This window comes from Anguilla rostrata, chromosome 7 (assembly GCF_018555375.3).
Source record: "Anguilla rostrata isolate EN2019 chromosome 7, ASM1855537v3, whole genome shotgun sequence".
NCBI classification, from domain to species: Eukaryota; Metazoa; Chordata; class Actinopteri; order Anguilliformes; family Anguillidae; genus Anguilla; species Anguilla rostrata.
Window position 1 is genome coordinate 55,015,898 of NC_057939.1, and position 18,686 is coordinate 55,034,583.

Consider the following 18,686-nt stretch of genomic DNA (forward strand, 5'->3'; position numbering starts at 1 on the left):
TTATGCAAATGGAAACAGAGGAGTCCAGAAATATAAAGCACGCTGCTAAATTTCATGTGGGCTTAATCTCAACTGTCAGCTGGGGAACCACAATTACCCAGCAGTCTTATGGGTCCTCCTGCATTGCCTGTTTTCTTTGTCCATCATCCCTTTGCTTTGATGTATGTGCTAGCCTCTTGGACAGCAGGTGTGACACGAGAGAGAGGGGTAATTACTGAAATATACAAATAAAAGCCATAAAGTCACCCAGCTTTATGTGTGTTCAATGAACAAAGACATATTCTGCATACAAAATGTACATAAACACGTACGGACTAACATAATGCGCAGTATCGGTGCTGTTAATAGAAGTAAGTTTTCAGAAAGAGCAGGTCTTTAGTGACACCTAGTGGTACTGTGGCATGAAGCAGCCTGAAGAATTACACAATAATCTCTATGGACGTAATGGTGACGAGAATTCTGTATGGCTGGGCAAGAAGGGGATAATTCACATTACAAAACCCATGAATGCAGGATAGCAAATTTCTGAAAGAAAATAAATAAATTTTACTACAGAGACAACATACAACCATGCCGTACTTCAAACAGCGTAAGCTTTATTCACGTTGTACTGTGAGTCTATGGTTCTGATTTATTTAAATCCTAATCCAGGGAGACTGATAATTCATAATTAATTCAGATTCACACACCATTGATCCCTTTTAAACAGGGCTGAAGTTCAACTAAATAAGTTTAATCAGATTCATTTTTACTGTGCAATGTTCTTGTGAAAATGATCACAGTATTGTTAGAGCCATCAAAAGCGCATTCACATTCATGAAAGGTGGAACTGATGAAAGGGGGATTTCTACCTATTCTCCCTTCTCCTCATGGGTGTTGTTGTCTTTCTGGGTACTCTCCAGTGTAAAAATAAAAAAGCCCTTTATTAAACTGTGGATAGATATGCACCAAGCTTGTGATCATGTTGATGAGCAGAGTATCCACAATACTACCATAATAAAATATTTAAATTGTCCAAAATTCGAAACACAGTTTAAAAATAATTTTTAAAATGTTTTTATTGGAATTTACTAAGACCAGACGGAATGTTGCTGTGCTGCATTTTTCCCAGCTGATTCATATGTAGGTGACCTGCATTCCAAAAAGTGAGCCAAGGGCGACTGGCATGCAGGCTATGCATGATTATATAATCTTTTATAATAGTTGTCTTTTTAAAATGCGTAAACCGTGGGCCTGGTGTGTCATTGGGAAAAGCTGATGTGGAAGTTACCCAAAGAACCCGGGCTAATTATGATAAAACTCCTTGACCCCTGGTGGGACAACACCAACTGTCTGCACAAAATGCCCCCCCCAAAAAAAAAAAAAACCCTGTCCTTTTCCCTTTTCTCCCCCAAAAATATTACGGGGAGCCCACCGCATCTTGTGTCTTTGTAGAAGGTTTCACTTACAGATGTGCCTTGAGAATCCTCACTGTAGAAGATGATATCACACCCTGAGCTTCAATCAGTGTGTAATTCCCTTGGGGACTCATTACAACTCGCACTGCGTGATGACACATCGTGAGGTCTAGGCTTACACCCATTACCTGTCTTTTGTATGTAAATAGCCTAGAGCTTGCCATTCCACAGAAAAATTGGAGGTAGCCTCCCTTAATCAGAATTATTAAAATAGAAAACTGTTGCTAAAAAAATGGAAGCACTCCCTCTGCAATGTAATGCAATGGGCATTGCAGGGAAAGCTTTGAACGGGCTCCCTTGAATGGGCAGTTGTTCAAAACAAGTCAGTGAGATGCAGCAGACTGGGAATCTGGATTTATAAGAATTCTCGCAATATTTAGGTAGGCAACACAAATTCCGTTTCTTGTTTGGTGCTGGGAATATTTACCACAGTAAGACAACGCTGCTGTATTCCTGATACATTAATAATAGGGATCATGAAACAATGCACAGCAAGCGGCAACGAGAGCGCGAAGTCGGACAACTTCGTTACATTGGCCTGGCAAAGTAGGCGTCTTTGTTGTCATCATGTGACCCATCTGCCACTTCAGACTGAACTTGTTTTTTGCTTGTAACAACTGTGCAAAATAACGAGCCAAATCTTAATAAACAATAAGAACAGTTACTATGGAATTTAACGATTGATTCAGAAGTCTTTTCAGGACAACTGTACGGTTTAGCCGACAGTAAAGGCGGGGTTTCATCGTACCTTTAAACAAGTTGGTAGCCGCTTGACCAATCAGAAAAGGAGAATCTGAACGGAAGTTACGCTTTTGCCTTAAATAAGAGAAATGGAACATGGCGTCAGATTCAAACGGAATTTGAGGTTCGGATGCTATTTGTGTTCGCAATGGTGTCAGGATTTCGTAAATGCCCGTTATTGATTTTCATGTTTTTAACGTTTTCTCTTAACGGCGTTTAATTTGCCACAATTGAGCCATTTGACAAAAATACAAGTATTCACTGTCAGGTGCTTGTCTAGCTGAATTCGTTTGCAAACAAGTGTCTGTGGTTAGCTAGTTAGCTAGCCAGCTAACTTTGTTGGTAGTGTGTATGTTTGTTTACCGTTAGCAAGCTTGGTTAGCTAGGTGTGTGCACTCTGTGTTAGCAATTTAACCTCGCAAACACGTTAAGTTAGTCATAATGTTGACGTTAGCTAGTTTGCTTCACAGAGTGGCAATCTGACATATTTCGTAAAACTGTCTGCTACTTGTTGCTTCTTTATGAAGTTGTTTAAGTAACATTAGGCATAACGTTAATTGAATGTTATCGATAGTTATGCAATAACGTTAAGAATTGACAACGTCCCCAGGGTTACAGGTTTGCTAATTGGGTAATAAGGAGAGGATATTTATGGGGACATATCTGTTATGACGTTTGGCGATGACACAGTCTCACAGTTTTAATTAAAGTTCAGTTTAGCAAAGACTATTCAACTGGCGAATTTCAATCTGGACACGCATTGATTAACCTGTAGCTCCAGGACTTAGCCGTAGGCTGATGGTCCAGGACTTGAGGTTTTCTTGTTCACCAATTGTTCGTTAGCTGGGTGTATGAACGTTCCAAGTCGAATGTGTTAGTTCCCTGAAGTGTAGCGATGTTGTAATCAAATGCATTATCTCCTCATTTTTGAAAATTTTATTCAATGAATAGGGTGAAAGGGAATTGCAGCAATGCCCACTGAATCTCCAAATGGTTCGAAGTCACGACACAGAGACAAAACTCTAATCAGGACGAAGGAGACCGCACAGTCCAAACAAAGCATTCGGGCATCACAGAAGCATGCTACACAGTCGCCTAAGTCATCCCAAAATGAGATCGCAAGGTAACGTACTGCTCTTTTAATCGATAATCAATTGCTTGTACACGATGACCCATGTGCTATTGGAACAGAACGCCCTAACGTAACACTTGTATCGGATTAATGTCTTTTAAAGTTGAATATTGACATTATTTTAAAATGGAAATAAAAGATCTTCAGTGAAATTTGCGATTGCTTTCCACTTATATTCGCTTTGGTTATGTAACAAGCTGAAATGTAGTTCAATGACTTGAATTATTTGTCTTTCCATGTAATTTTCCAACATTTCTCTTCAGACTGAAAGAGATTATTGATAAACTTCAAAGTGAGCAACAGAGTCTCCAAAGCAAAGAGATGGAGGACTTCAATGGCTCCTCGGACCTGAGATGGAAAGTCAACAAATTGGAGAAGGACAAGCTGGAATTATCGACCAAGTACAATGAAGAGGTATCCTATATGTCTCTCTACCTCTCAGGTGCAACTTGTTTTCAGGTTGTCCTTCTGGGGTTCCATCACGAGAGTGGGTTCTTGTCGCAACTATGGCCAGGTTGTTTGGGTTTTGAAATGTCGTGAACTTGTCCTACTGTTCCCTATTCTAACAACAAATTTCCAGTTCCTCAGCCATATAGACAAACAGAGAGATGAGTCTTGGAAGTGAATTTCTTACAGCACTGCGCAGCATTCTCAGACGGGCAGTCCCCAGTAAACTGTGGCTCAAACCCTCCGGCAGGTGTCCAGGTACGAGGGAGAGATGGCCAAGCTCCGGGCCGCTGTGGAGCGGGGGGAGGCTCAGCGGCAGAACCTGGAGTACGAGATCGCTCTGGTCAGACGGGAGGCAATGGCGGGGAAGAACGTGGCTGAGGAGAGGGCCGCTGCTCTCCACAGCAAGAACGAAAAGCTACAAGGTGGGCTTCCTCTTGGACACACCCGCCATTTACCACCGCACCTCATCACAAGTGCAGTCAGCGCATTTGGTTATTTTATTTAGTCAGAAGGGACATTGCGCTGGAGTGAACTTTGCCAGGTCAACGTGTATAGTGTCGTAGAGAGCTTTTCTTGCGTCTCATGCAGATACAGTTGAAAGTCTGTATGTACCTCGCATGGCACGCTAATGTGTTTTAATGTGTTTAGATGTGTTCGGACGTGTTTAATGTGTTTTAATGTGTTCTGATGTGTTTAATGTGTTTTAATGTGTTTAATGTGTTCTGATGTGTTTAATGTGTTCTGATGTGTTTAATGTGTTCTGATGTGTTTAATGTGTTCTGATGTGTCCTGATGTGTTTAATGTGTTCTGATGTGTTTAATGTGTTCTGATGTGTCCTGATGTGTTTAATGTGTTCTGATGTGTCCTGATGTGTCCTGATGTGTTTAATGTGTTCTGATGTGTTTAATGTGCTCTGATGTGTCCTGATGTGTTTAATGTGTTCTGATGTGTCCTGATGTGTTTAATGTGTTCTGATGTGTCCTGATGTGTTTAATGTGTTCTGATGTGTCCTGATGTGTTTAATGTGTTCTGATGTGTCCTGATGTGTTTAATGTGTTCTGATGTGTCCTGATGTGTTTAATGTGTTTTGATGTGTCCTGATGTGTTTAATGTGTTTTGATGTGTCCTGATGTGTTTAATGTGTTTGGATGTGTTCTGATGTGTCCTGATGTGTTTAATGTGTTTGGATGTGTTCTGATGTGTCCTGATGTGTTTAATGTGTTTGGATGTGTTCTGATGTGTCCTGATGTGTTTAATGTGTTTTGATGTGTTCTGATGTGTCCTGATGTGTTTAATGTGTTTGGATGTGTTCTGATGTGTCCTGATGTGTTTAATGTGTTTGGATGTGTCCTGATGTGTTTAATGTGTTCTGATGTGTTTAATGTGTTTAATGTGTTTTAATGTGTCCTGATGTGTCCTGATGTGTTTAATGTGTTCTGATGTGTTTAATGTGTTCTGATGTGTTTAATGTGTTCTGATGTGTTTAATGTGTTTAATGTGCTCTGATGTGTTTAATGTGTTTAATGTGCTCTGATGTGTTTAATGTGTTCTGATGTGTTTAATGTGTTTAATGTGCTCTGATGTGTTTAATGTGTTCTGATGTGTTCTGATGTGTCCTGATGTGTTTAATGTGTCCTGATGTGTTTAATGTGTTCTGATGTGTCCTGATGTGTTCTGATGTGAACCCCGCGCTGTGCGCTTAGCCCATGCCGCTGAGCTGCAGCAGCGGGTGTCAGACCTGGAGAAGGCCCTGAACCTGACCAGACGCGCGCGGGACGAGGACCAGCAGGCCCTGCAGGGGGAGCTGCAGGAGCGGGACCGCCTCCTGATGAGCGCCAACGCCGAATGCGACCAGCTCGCCGCCGAGAGGAAACGGCTGGAGGCTCTGCTTCAGGTGCCGGCTGCGCCTCCCGCACCTCCTGCTCCTCCTGCTCCTCCCGCACCTCCTGCTCCTCCTGCTGCTCCCACACCTCCTGCTCCTCCCACTCCTTCAGCTCCTCCTGCTCCTCCCGTGCCTCCTGCACCTCCTGCTACTCCCTCTCCTCCTGCACCTCCTGCTTCTCCTGCTCTCTTTGCCCTCCTCTGCTCTATACAGCCAGTCTTGGCCTTTCGGAGACCATATTATCTTACAGAAATATTAATAAACCATAAATCTTAAATCTTAAAATCTCTTCGCTCTATTATTTAAGGTCAAGTCGAGAAGCCAAAGAAACGATTCGGTGCTTAAAGTGCACACAGCGGTGTGCGCGGGGAGTTTCTGTTTGTTGCGTGAGACTGAGAAGCATCACATCTCTTGTTTAGAAACATAAATATTTCCCTGCTGAGGAAAATACCCGAGAGCAGATCAGTGCCAGTGGACGTTAGTGGGGCTGTTGGTCAAAGAAGTGCCAGTGTAGAGGGTGCAGGCAAAAAGAAAAAAGGAAAGAGATCTAAGCCGTGCAGCAGCCATGGCTGGAATGCTAAAACAGGGAGACGAGCTTCACAGCGTGCAGCTCCTGAGTCTGTGAAGTCTGTTCATCTGTGATACAGAACCCGTCTGTCTGTCTGTCGGAGGCCCGTGGAGTTAATGCCAAAGAGATCGCTCAGGAAGAGAAGTACCAAGCAGAGCAGAGTTGAGTCAGAATTCGGAGAAGCTCTGTGTGTTCAGTCACTTGACGCAGCTGATGATCTTCTCTTGGGCCATCCTGAGAGAGTGTTTGATTGTGGCCTGGCTGCTCGGAAGTGCAGAGAAATTAAAATGCGGAGAACACAGGCCTTCAGAAAGGCCAGACATTTAAAAACAAGGCTTTAGCCATAGCAGTGGGTAACACTTCAATGACATCTTCTGTTGTATGTGGCTATTTGCTGTGTGGTGTTGATTGTTATACAAATGAACTTGCCTTGCCTTGCCTTGCCTTGTGTTGTTGTAGTATAATGGTTTTGGATTAAGGTCTCAGTCGTTATAGTCCAGTAGTGCCCTCTTGTGGACACTAAGTCTCACAGTTTTTCCATGACTTAATTTTAGAACATGGAAAAACTGTGAGATGGTATTGAAATGTAGTATTACTACTACAGTTATACTAATTTAATTATAGTAGTAATACTCATAATATGCAGAGGCCCAGTTCACTTGTTCCGCTGAAGCTTTCGTCCCCTGAATGACCTCCGTTTGGTGTGTGTGTGTGTGTGTGTGTGTGTGTGTGTGTGTGTGTGTGTGTGTGTGTGTGTGTGTGTGTGTTGTGTGTGTCTGTGTCTGTGTCTGTGTCTGTGTGTGTGTGTGTGTGTGTGTGTGTGTGTGTGGAGCAGAATCAGGAGGACACGCTGAAGGAGATGCACAGGAAGATGGAGGCGATGCAGGAGGAGAGGGAGAGAGACACGGAGAGCCTGAGGAGGCAGGCCGGGGAGATCTACTTTGTCTCGGAGAGAGAGCACCGCGCCAAGATGGAGCTGGAGGTACTCCTCTCTCTCCTCCTCTTCTCTCAGATTTTACTGCTTTTGAAAACACCCCCTCCTGGCAATCTCCTGCTAAAAACTGATGAAACAAGCTGTGTGTGTTTGTTAGCCTGTGAAGTTGACTTTTTAAAAAAAGGTATGTGTGCTTAGTGCCCCCTAGTGGTCTTATTTGAGAGTTTCCATTCACTTCTTTTGTAACTACTTCACAACCACGCCTGTTGTCATTACATTACATTACATGCATTTGGCAGACACTCTTATCCAGAGGGACGTACAACACAGTGTATAACCAAAACCAGGAACAAGTGTGTTGAAAACCCTAGAGGGAAGTACAGTTCCAAGTGCAGGGAACGATCGCATAGTTTAACTTGGACCCTGTAGGTTAATCTGATTAACACAACAAAAACAGCAACAAAGCAGTGTATGCAAATAAAACAAGCAGTAGTTGAGTAATAGTTGTCAAGTTTTATGTTACAAATAAATATTAGTTTTAGTTGCTTGGACAGGCATGGTTTTTACAAATGTTTTCATGGGAAGTTTTAGTTTTGGTTTCAGTTTTTGTTTACAGGAATAACCTTGCATAAAGACCGCCCCGTGATGCTTCGTTAATGTGCAGATAGGTTGGGCTGTCAGTTGGCTGTAGTGCTGTCGGTTGGGCTGGTCAGGTTAGCTGTGTTGGGCTGGTCAGGGTTGGGCTGTGTTGGGCTGTCAGGTTGGGCTTGTGTTGGCTGGTCAGTGGCTGTGGTTGGCTGTTCAGGTTGGGCTGGTCGGTTGGGCGTTGTGAGCTGTTCAGGGTTGGGCTGTGGTGGTTGTGTGGCTGGGTTGGGCTGTGTTGGGCTGTTCGGTGGCTGGTGGGTTGGGCTGTGTGTTGGGCTGGTCAGGGTTGGGCTGTGTGTTGGGCTGGTCAGGGTTGGGCTGGTCAGGGTTGGGCTGTGTGTTGGGCTGTTCAGGGTTGGGCTCGTCAGGGTTGGGCTGTGTGTTGGGCTGGTCGGGGTTGGGCTGTATGTTGGGCTGGTCAGGGTTGGGCTGCGTGTTGGGCTGGTCAGGGTTGGGTGCTGTGTGTTGGGCTGGTCGGGGTTGGGCTGTGTGTTGGGCTGGTCAGGGTTGGGCTGGTCGGGGTTGGGCTGTGTCTAAAGACAGCGCTCTTTCACGTTGGTTTCCAGGCAGCTCAGCTGCGAGTGAGGACCCTGGAGGAGAGTGTAGAGTCCGAAAGGGCAGCACACCTGGAGTCCAAATTAAACTCTGAGATCATACAGGTGCAGACACTCCGCTTCATCCTCTTCTGTTTCAGCACAAACTTTATTTGACCTTGTGCGGAAAAATCACCTCTAGTTTTGAGAATTATTCAATATTGGTAAACACAAAAGCATAGTCTCTCTCTCTCTCTCTCCCATCCTTCATGGTGGAATCCGTGTCTGTCTTAGCATTATTGTCTCTCTTGTTGTGTGTCTCTGCGCCACTTCTGAGTGTGCGTGTGTTTTGCATGTGTTGTGTGTGTGTGCGTGTGTGTATGTGTGTCTGTGTGTGTGTGTGTGTGTGTGTCTCTCTCTGTGTGCTCTAGCTGCGTATCCGGGACCTGGAGGCGGCGCTGCAGGTGGAGAAGGTGGCCCAGGTGGAGGCTGCCTCCAGTCTGGAGCTGATGAAGCTCAAGTTTGGGGAGGTGGAGAGGGCCTACGAGCAGGAGAGGGACAAGGCCAGAGACTCCCTGCAGCAGCTGGCCCAGTAAGGCTCCACATGCACAATTACACACACATACTCACGCACACACTCACACACACACACACGTATGCGCACTCACACACACACACACTCAGGCACACACTCACGCACACACACACACACACGTATGCACACACACACGTATACACTCACACTCACGCAAACACGTATGCGCACTCACACACACACACACACACACACGCTCATGCACACACACATGCACACTCTCGCTCACTTGCACACACTCATGCACACACACACACTCGCGCACACACAAACACACTTGCAGACACACACAATCACATGCGCAGACACGCACACACGCAAACACGCAAACAAAAAGTTAGGAGTTAGACCTTTGTTTCTTGGTCAATATCCCTCAGAACCCAGGCCTGATAAATACTGCAGACTTAGTGATTTGAGTGTTGTGCTGACGTGTACTTTTGTGTGCTGATATCGCAGTTTGTTGCTCTAAGCAAACTCATGATTATTCTTTTTTATGGTATGTTATGTGTGTTTTGCAGGGTTTGTGTAATATTAATGTTGATTTCGCAGCTGTTTGTGTTGTTTTAATTGACATTGGAGTTCTTTTAGTTGATTGTTTGTGTGAGGTTTAATGCGTGATTTTGCAGGTTTGTGTGAGTGTGTTTTAATGTGTGATTTTGCGGGGTTGTGTGAGTGTGATTTTGCAGGTTTGTGTGAGTGTGTTTTAATGTGTGATTTTGCAGGGTTGTGTGAGTGTGTTTTAATGTGTGATTTTGCGGGGTTGTGTGAGTGTGTTTTAATGTGTGATTTTGCAGGTTTGTGTGAGTGTGTTTTAATGTGTGATTTTGCGGGGTTGTGTGAGTGCGTTATAATTGAGTCTGGAGCTGTGTGTCGTTCCGAGGGCTGGGAAGGTTATTGCCACTAAGCGCGATCTCAGCGAGGAGTGGAGAGAGGAAGACTGTGTCTGCAGGGTTTCTGAGGCTGTCAGAATCGAGATCGCGGATTGTCAGTCAATGTGGATTGCGTGTGTGTGTGGTGTGTTGTGTGTGTGTGTGCGTGTGTGTGAGTGCGTGTGTTGCAGTTTGTGTGTGTGTGTGTGTGTGTGTGTGTGAGTATAGGTGCGAGTGTGCGTGCGTGTAAGTGCGTGTGTGTGTGTGCAGGTTGTGTGGTGTGTGTGAGATGCACAGTCTGAGTTTTTTCTTGGTGGTCTGTTAATCATGGTGCTTTGTAGGGATAACATATTTTCAGGATGGATTTGAATGACTGACTCGGTTGTGGAGCGTCATTTGCAGTCTGTCTTTGCGAAGTGACTTTTCATTTCACTTTTTGTTTGGGGTGTATATCTCCCAGCATGCCTGTCGCTTGGTGCGGTTCATTGTAGAAGAGCAGATAATTTATTATGTTCAGACGCGGTAAACGATACAGATTGAGTTCAGTATAGTCTGAAGGACACGTTTAGTTATTTTGATGGGAGCGTGTGTGTTGAGCAGGCCTGTGTCATGTGGGCTGAGCTGGTCGCTAGCCGGGTGCGTTTCGGTTGGCCGGCTGGTTTCCGTGCCGACCTGCGGGCGCTTGGTTGGAGCTGAGTTCTTGCGCTTCCTGGTAGGCGTCCAGTAGCGTGAAGGGCAATCCCGGAGAAACTGAGACCGCTACGGCCGTAGCGCAGGAGACGCCGGAGGAAGTCCTTCCCCACCTTGTTGGCCGCGACCTTGTCCCTGGAACAGCGCCAGAAAAAGAGAAAGAGAAAGAAAGAAAGACAGGAAGAGAAGAAAGACACTCTCCCTGAGAGGAGTGTCAGGGGAGGCGAGGCGGTCGGGCGTCTACCCTTCACCCGGACAGACGGGGCCTTGGCACGGCGTCTGCGCCCGCCTCGGTGCCCTGGTGCCCGGGGGCTGGGGGGGTTGGGGGGGCCGCGCTGATCCGCCCCAGCACCTGAGCTGTTCCGGGACCTCCCCCCCGCCCCCCCCCGCCGCGGCTCAAGGTTTTACCTCACGGTCGCGGTGGATCAGTGCGCATCTCCTCTCCGACGGACCGTCCGCTCTCCTCCCAGGGCTGCAGTACCCAGACGTATCTCACTAACACAGTTTCCCCCCTTATAAAGTCACCTGCAGTTTTTTGGGTTAGAGAACGGAGCCGAATCAGGAGTAAATGGGACGATCGCTAACATTTTATTAGCTCTTCTTTAGCATTGGCGCCTGTGAGCGTGTGCTGTTCTCCTGCGTTTGTGTCCTTGTACGTTCTGTTTCTTCCTCGCATTGCGCATAACGCTCTTTGCTCCAGATGACTGGGCCGAGCGCTCGTTCCTGGCTCATTTCCCCTGTTTAATGCGGGCTGGGGTCCGTCCGCCAGCAGACTGAGGGTTTCTGCGAGCGGCTCGTTCGGTTGGCTGGGACGAGCGGGAGGCTGAGATCCCATATGCACACGGAATCGCAGTTTGCTCGTCAGTGTGAGCGGCAGATTTGGAGCATATGTAGAAGGCTGCGGAGGACTTGCCCTGGGATGTGTTTGTGTGCCACATGCAAAGCTAATGGCACTTCCAGCAATGTGCATCTGGTCTGAGAAACACCGGGAACAACTGCCAGAGGAATAAATCACCCTCCCCTTTACTCTCTGCGATGGGAGGAAACAGTGACACCCGGTGGACAGACCGCCACAGTGCAGTTACACAGGAACCAGGAGCGCTGCCCTATAACTCTCCTGAGCGCGGCAGTTAATTTTAGTTTAACGTTGAATGATAACGACAGAGCCGGTTATCCCTGTTTCTGCTACAGAAATAAATTTGTTTACGGCCACTTCAGGATGAATGGTGGCTCGGAGAGGGACGGCGTCGGGGGGGCGGGAGAATTAATCAGGAGAACACGGCTGACCTACGCGGGGAAAGCGTGACCTACACAGAGAACCGCACGCGGCTGACCCACGCTGCCCGGCACCGCTGTGGGGCTCCCCGCGGGGGGCTGGCACATTCTTGGAAGGGCACAGCGCCATACATTGTCTTGCCGTGTAGAATCGAGGTGGGGCGGGGGGTACGGGGGGTGTCTGTGGCGACGGGACGGGCAGCCGCAGCTGGCAGCAGGTCTGCGGCGGGGCGGGGGGGAGAGCCGGGGAGGCGGGCTGAGCCGGACGCGCTCCACCTGGCAGACCCGCGGCCGCGTCGGCGTTCCAGCGGCCCGGCGTTGGCGGGTGAGGGTGGCGGAGGAGAGGCGGTGCGGCTCCCAGCCCTGGGCTCGTTTCTCAGATCTCGCGGCTCTGTGGAAACGCTGAGCGAGGCGTAATTAAGAGAACTCCACTCAGTGCCCACCACCACATCGCCGGGGAAACCACACAGAGAACAGCGCTCGGATCGCTACGGCAACAAGGTTACCAAAACTATTACAGAAACTTTCCGCCATTTTAAAGTCTTGTTCACAGACTAAACTGGTCAGATGTGACTGATCTTTAAAAATGAAATTACAAGCATCCCTTGATGAAGATTGTGTACTGAATGACCGTATTAAACCTGTCATAATTCCTCTTGAGGATATGTTGCTGTTTACTCAAGCATTTTAATTTAGGTTATGAATGGGCCCATACTACACCTTGTTTTCAGTTCCTTAACTGGCTGCTGCTCATGCTGCTCTGCGGGACGTTCTCCCTCCTGTACGGGACCCCTCGTACCGTGGGGGGGGGTATCTGTGCCTCCTGAGGGGTTTTCGATGCAGAGCTGCACCCGGTGGTTGATGCCCTTTGAAGGGCACCTTGGCACGGTTGTGTGAGTGATGGTGCCCTTCAGCAGGAGTGTGCTTGTGCCCGGCGGTGGAGAGGGAGTGCCCGTTCTGGGACCCCCGCGGGTTGGCATCTTTCCCCGCTCACCGCTGGCACCCCTTCTCCGTCGCCAGCTCCCCTTCGCACGGGAAGTGCAGGAAATAACCTGCCATTCGACATCTTGATTCATCGTGACGACTTTATGCGTGTCTGAAGGTTGCCAGAATTCTTTCTTACTTGCGTATTTATTTATTTATTAAATATGTGCCATTTGTAGCCCGTAAAACCATTAGCTTGGCAGTATGACAGTGTGCAGATATTTTGTGGTTAATCTAATGATTGGAACGCCGAGGAAAACATTGATTCTGTGATTGGTCTGTTGTCAGTATCGGTTACAGAATTTTTTTACTGGTGTAGTACAACAGATTTATGACCAAAATATGATTTTTTTTTTGTGCCAGTAGTTGAGGGAACGTGTGTAATCAAACTGAGTGTGAGTGGGCAGGTTTATCTGTGTGTTTAGTGCCCATTTGGTCCAGCAGGCCTAATAATTCTGCAGGGGTACCCGTGCGTGGAAGCTGGCTCGCTGTATGTACCGTGCTGAAAGGCCAGTGACTCTGGGCCTGCAGCGTGGTGGGGGATGTGTGGGGGGGATAACTTTCTCTCTCTCTCTCTGCCCTTTAAGGACCAGGGCCAATGCAGCTTGGCTCATTGCTTCTATGATCAAGTGCCTTTAGTTACTGTAATGGATCCAAGCATTTATCTGGCAGCTCTGCAGGCTCTTCACTGACTGCGATGTTGGCTGCAGCACGAGTCACGGGATTGTAGTCATTTACAACGTCTGGTGCTGCGCAATGCATTTCTTTCCCGTGACATCTCGCTCTCTGCTGTCCGTAAATATAGATACCGCCTCCGTGTTTAATTAACGTGGCGATTGGCCGGAATCCCAGTCGCTCAAAGCGTGCCAGCCGATCTTATTGGTGTGAAAGTGAGAGATGTGCTCTGGCCGTCGCAGCGACGCGCGGATTATGGCTCTTGTGTAAACGGCGTGTTCTGTGTGTGTGAGTGTGTGTGTGTGTGTGTGTTTGTGTGTGTGTGTCTGTGCGTGTGTGTGTGTGCCCTGACTCTGTGTGTATGTGTGTGTCCGTGACTGTGTGTGTGTGTCTGTGTGTCCCTGACTGTGTGTGTGTGTGTGTGTGTGTGTATATGTATGTGTCCCTGACTCTGGTTGTTGTGATGTCCTGACTCGTGGTGTGTGTGTGTGTAGGTCCTGACTTGTCTGGTGTGTGTGGTTCGACTCTGTGTGTGTGGCGGCGCAGGCGCGGGTGCAGCACGCCGGTCTGGAGGAGGCGCTGGAGAGCTTCCGGCGGGACCTGGAGCAGACGCTGCGGCAGAGCGCTGCGTGGGACCCCCGCTCCGCAGGTGAGCGCCCGGCCCGGGGGGAGACAGATGCTTCTGTCAGCGCGCCGAGAGTGACCGCGTCTCGGCCCCGCCCCCGCCCTGCTCCGCCCCCACCCCCAACCCCACCGCTCCCGCCCTGCTCCGCCCCCACCCCCGCCCCAACCCCCGCTCCTGCCCTGCCCCCACCCCGCGACCCGATGACAGGACGGAAGCGCTGGGTGCTGCTGGGAGGGGGGGGCGGGTGATGGAGTAGGGGACCCGCTGTTGCCGGGCGCCTGATTTGATTGGCGGGCGGCGGGGTCAGCGCGGGAGGACGGGGAAAGGGCTCTCTTGCTGGGAGGCGTGTCCAGCTGAGCGCGGGGGCCGTGCAGCCGGCCTGCGAGGGCAGCAGATGTTTTCCGCGGAGCCAGCCAAGTTCCCGCGCAACCTTCAGCCGGCTGGAGGTCAGGCCTTCGATGAGCCGCCCGCGCGCGACGTTTCCCCAGCAACCGCTTCGCCTCCGATACCACAACATATTAATTACGGGCCAGACTCGGGGTGCCGGTGCAGCGTCTGACCTCGCCGGCGTGGCCGTCCATATGGCGGCGAGATCGGCCAAGTTTACGCCACCGCGCGGGAGCCGCCATCGCGCCGGCTGGAAGCGTGTTTGAGTACGGAGACGCGGGGAAGAAAACACGCTTCGGTCTTTCATCAAAACACTGCCGGAGACCGTCGGGTTCATGAGTGTGTTTGTGGTTAACAAGCAGATAAGGCTTGCATTGAAATGTGGGGGGAGTTTTTTTTTTTCTCCTGGGGTTGGTTCTAATCTAATGTTTTTCTCATAGAATTTATTAAACTGACTTTTGAAACTTTTGTATGAATTTAGAAACAATACTTTACACTTGCGCTTATGCCTGTAGACTCTAATAGTTTAGATAAAGGATCCTAATCATAATCTTACCTGTGGTATTGATGTTTGCGCAGGGCTTTGGCCATGAAACTACATTACCCACAAGCGCAGGAGCCGCCCAATTTTCACCTCGTTCATGTTAACAAAGAGGCCAGACTTTGTGCAGGACACCTCCAGAGAATCAGAGGTGAAAAATCCATGTTCAGAAAGTAAAACTCCTCCCCAGTATTTTGTTCCAGTCACCTGGATTTGCTAATTAGCTCAGTTCTTCAGCCGGGAGGCAGAGCTAATTAGTGAAGGCTCAGCTGGCTGGGTTGGGTGGGAGAAACACACGGACATGGACTTTCACTTTCTGACGCCTGGACTTTCCCTCTCTGTGGAAAGAATGAACGACTGCACAGATCCACCGTGTGGCACGTAACTCACACGAGAGCAGGGGCACCAAAATGCGCTGTGAACCAAGCGGCCGACGGAGAATTGGCCCCGGCTGGCGTGGGACGGGGGGTGGGGGGGTGTGTGAATTCGGCTGCTCGGCCCCCCCGATGCACCCAGTCCTTTTTTTTACCTCTTTGCAACCTCTGCAGTGATTTGGGAGCGCAGCGGAGAGGGGGATTATCGCCGGGGCACGTGGGACGGCGGGCTTAGGGGCCCTTTTTGGTGTTGGGCAGACGGGATTGAGCGGAGCCGGGGAAACAGAGTCTGGGGCTTACGGCCGGGGCACCTTAAAAGCCGAGCGGTGTGAGAGCGCGGGGAGGGGCTCCGCGTTTGGGGCGCCGCGTTTGGAGAGGGGCCCAGCGAGCGTCTTCAGTAAGCCGCTGAGGCCCAGGAATTGAGACGTTAAACCCAAACGGGGGAACGCGATCAAAGGCCCCTCTGTTTTTTTCCCAAATTCGAACCCGGTATCCGCGGGAACGGCGGGGATTGGGAGGGATCACTTTGAATGAAAACGTAAAATCAGCACATTAGCTTTTTAAGGGAGCGAGAAGGCGCGGTGATCAGGAGATTAGGGCCCCCCAGGGACCCCGGTAAACGGGAGTCTTCTCCGCTCTTTAGCTGATCAAAAACCCCGCTGCTCATCTGCAGTTTGCGGGACGCTCTCCTCCGCAGTGACACTAGCAGCTCTCTTACTCTTACTTATTTATTTATTTATTTATTTATTCCTCTCGCTTGCATCATCCGGTTAGGCCCAAAGACGGCAGAAGCGGTTCTTTTCTGAACTTTAGCCAGCTGAAGAGGAAGCTTGCAGGCCAGAGGCGGGTTCTGAAAGTCGGGTTCTGTGGGTCGGGTTCTGTGGGTCGGGTTCTGTGGGCCAGGTTCTGGGGGTAGGTTCTGGGGGTGGGCTCTGACCCACCGGCCCTGTCTGGGCCGGTCTCCTGTGGGTCGTCCCGCAGGGCGTGGCAGTGACCGTGCGGTGTGTTTTTCTCCACAGAGGAGCCTGGAGAGAACCGCAGGCTCGGCCTGCACACGCTGCTGGACGGGCTGAGGAAGACTCTGGGCCACTACCAGGACTCGCTCGAGAGGACCACCAGAGAGGTAGCGCCTTTCCTGCCCAGCCCGCGCTGATGTAATACAGCAGCTAGCATGTTACAGCCCCGCGCTAATGTAATACAGCAGCTAGCATGCTACAGCCCTGCGCTAGCGTAATACAGCAGCTAGCATGCTACAGCCCTGCGCTAGCGTAATACAACAGCTAGCATGCTACAGCCCTGCGCTAGCATAATACAACAGCTAGCATGCTATAGCCCCATGCTTATATAATACAACAGCTAGCTACAACCCCAAGCTAACATAATAGTGCAGCTAGCTACAGCCCATGCTAACATAATACAACATCTAGCTACAACCCCAAGCTAACATAATAGTGCAGCTAGCTACAGCCCATGCTAACATAATACAACATCTAGCTACAGCCCATGCTAACATAATACAGCAGCTAGCGTGCTACAGCCCGTGCTAACATAATACAACAACTTACTTGCTGTAGCTATGTCAGTCTAGTCCAGTGGTCTCCAACCCTGGTCCTGGAGAGCCACCAGGGTTGGGGAAACTAATCTAGTGTTTGCACTGAATAGGATGCAAAGTAAACTTTAGTTTGGTATACGCAGGTTTTCAGAGGTAACGTCCTCTTGTTGCGTTCTCTCCCACGCCAGCGGAAACGCCCCCTGCTGGTGATCCTTATTAAACAGCAGCCTGCTCTCCCCCCAGTCCTCTGTTAAAGCTTCATCCAGACCCAGCTGCGCTCACACGCTCTGATCCAGCGGCTTTGAGCGATATGACTCGGAATGAGCGTCGGGTTTTCTCACCTCTAAACCGCCTGGAAAGTGAGCACTGCACGCGTTGCCCTCTCCTTTTAGGCTTTCTCGAGTGGCGAGTCTTAATTCAGAAGAACATTAGCCCTGCTACCAGGAGCAAGCCTGAATTATTTATCAAAGTCTGCGCTAAAGGAGCTTTGCTAATTGCACTCCACTCCTTTTGGGTGTCGCTCTAAATCTGCTTCCAGCAGAAAGTAAAGGTACGGCTTTCATAATTTAAAGGAACAAAACTGAAATTTCTTCTAACAGGTCGCTGAAGATGATATTTCTCCCGCCTGCTGTACGGTGCGTAACCTGACACTTTCTTCGAACCTGCGACACATGCTCGAAGAGAGAGTGTCATAATTAAAGCCCTGCTGTTGGATACCTTTACTCGTACTTCCTGTTTCCTTTTCTTCTCCTCCTCTGGTCTGTGCGAGCGCGCTGCTTCCTGTCGGTGTCCTCTGCCCGTCATTTCTGCGGCGTGCGGGCCGGAGTCGTTCATCACGGGAGCGCGGGCCCTTCAGCGCGTGGCGGTTTGCCTCCGTCCGCGGGATTTTAATGAAAGGGCCGTGTCCTGTCCGCTCGGGGGAGGCTGCGGGGGCAGGGGGGCGGCTCCCGCGCGCGGGGGGGCGGGGGTGTGGGGTAATTACGGCTCAGAAGGAGCGGAGCGGGGCCCGGGCTGGCCGGGGGAACACGCAGACTCTGAGCTTTCGCCGTCTCCGTGGAGACCCGAGCGCAGGGGAACACAGGGGCCCGCGGCGAATCCTCACCGCCGAAGAGGAGCGTCACATGACCCGGGGCGGGGCGGCGGGGTCGGCTTGGCGGGTCTTGGCCGCGGAACGCGGGCCGGCGTCTGCGGCGGGACGGCCGCGGGGGTGGCGTGGGGGGGTTGGGGGGGCTGGGGGGGGACGGGACGGCGCGGGGTCTGACAGGAAGAGGAATGGACTGTCAGGGAGGATAAATAACGAGCGGGAGCAGACTCAACACTGACCTGCCGCAGGCCGCCCTGGTAGGACAGTGACTGACTGACCCTGCGCCCGCGTCCTACTGCGCCAGCACCCGCTCGCCTGCGCCGTGACCTACACCCGGGCGGGGGGGGCGGGGGGGCGTGTAACTGGGCCAGGGCGCACACCCGCCCCTGCAGCAGAGCGGTTTAAACGCAGCCCCACACCCTGAGGAGGTCAGGAGGAGGCTCTCCTGCTCCTGCTCCTGCTCCTGCTCCTGCTCCTGCTCCTGCTCTGCCTTCCTTAAGGCTCTGCTGCTTTATGAATTATTTTATTTAAGAAAACAAACTGCTTTTATTCCATAGCTCTGTGAAATATGCAGCAGAATATTGTAGTGCTTGTTGCTCCAGTTTGTGCTCCATTGATTGAAGCCTTTTAGAAGGCTGATGTAGAGCCTATTGGCAATTTAAAGGAAAAGTTCACACGCTTCAAAGTGATAT

General features: G+C 49.9%; 1 protein-coding gene across 1 annotated transcript in view; it reads left to right on the forward strand.

Annotated features, from left to right (window-relative positions):
- Positions 1 to 2,213: 2,213 nt before the first annotated feature.
- LOC135258660 (coiled-coil domain-containing protein 171-like) overlaps positions 2,214 to 18,686 on the forward strand; it is a 66,544-nt gene continuing 50,071 nt past the window's right edge. Inside the window, exons 1-11 of the mRNA XM_064342103.1 lie at positions 2,214 to 2,322; positions 3,150 to 3,321; positions 3,594 to 3,744; positions 4,028 to 4,202; positions 5,485 to 5,675; positions 7,067 to 7,213; positions 8,377 to 8,469; positions 8,775 to 8,935; positions 10,968 to 10,974; positions 13,978 to 14,080; positions 16,378 to 16,481. Of these exons, the coding sequence (XP_064198173.1) occupies positions 3,170 to 3,321; positions 3,594 to 3,744; positions 4,028 to 4,202; positions 5,485 to 5,675; positions 7,067 to 7,213; positions 8,377 to 8,469; positions 8,775 to 8,935; positions 10,968 to 10,974; positions 13,978 to 14,080; positions 16,378 to 16,481 (1,284 nt within the window). The 5' untranslated portion in view covers positions 2,214 to 2,322; positions 3,150 to 3,169. The remainder of the gene's footprint in view (positions 2,323 to 3,149; positions 3,322 to 3,593; positions 3,745 to 4,027; positions 4,203 to 5,484; positions 5,676 to 7,066; positions 7,214 to 8,376; positions 8,470 to 8,774; positions 8,936 to 10,967; positions 10,975 to 13,977; positions 14,081 to 16,377; positions 16,482 to 18,686) is intronic.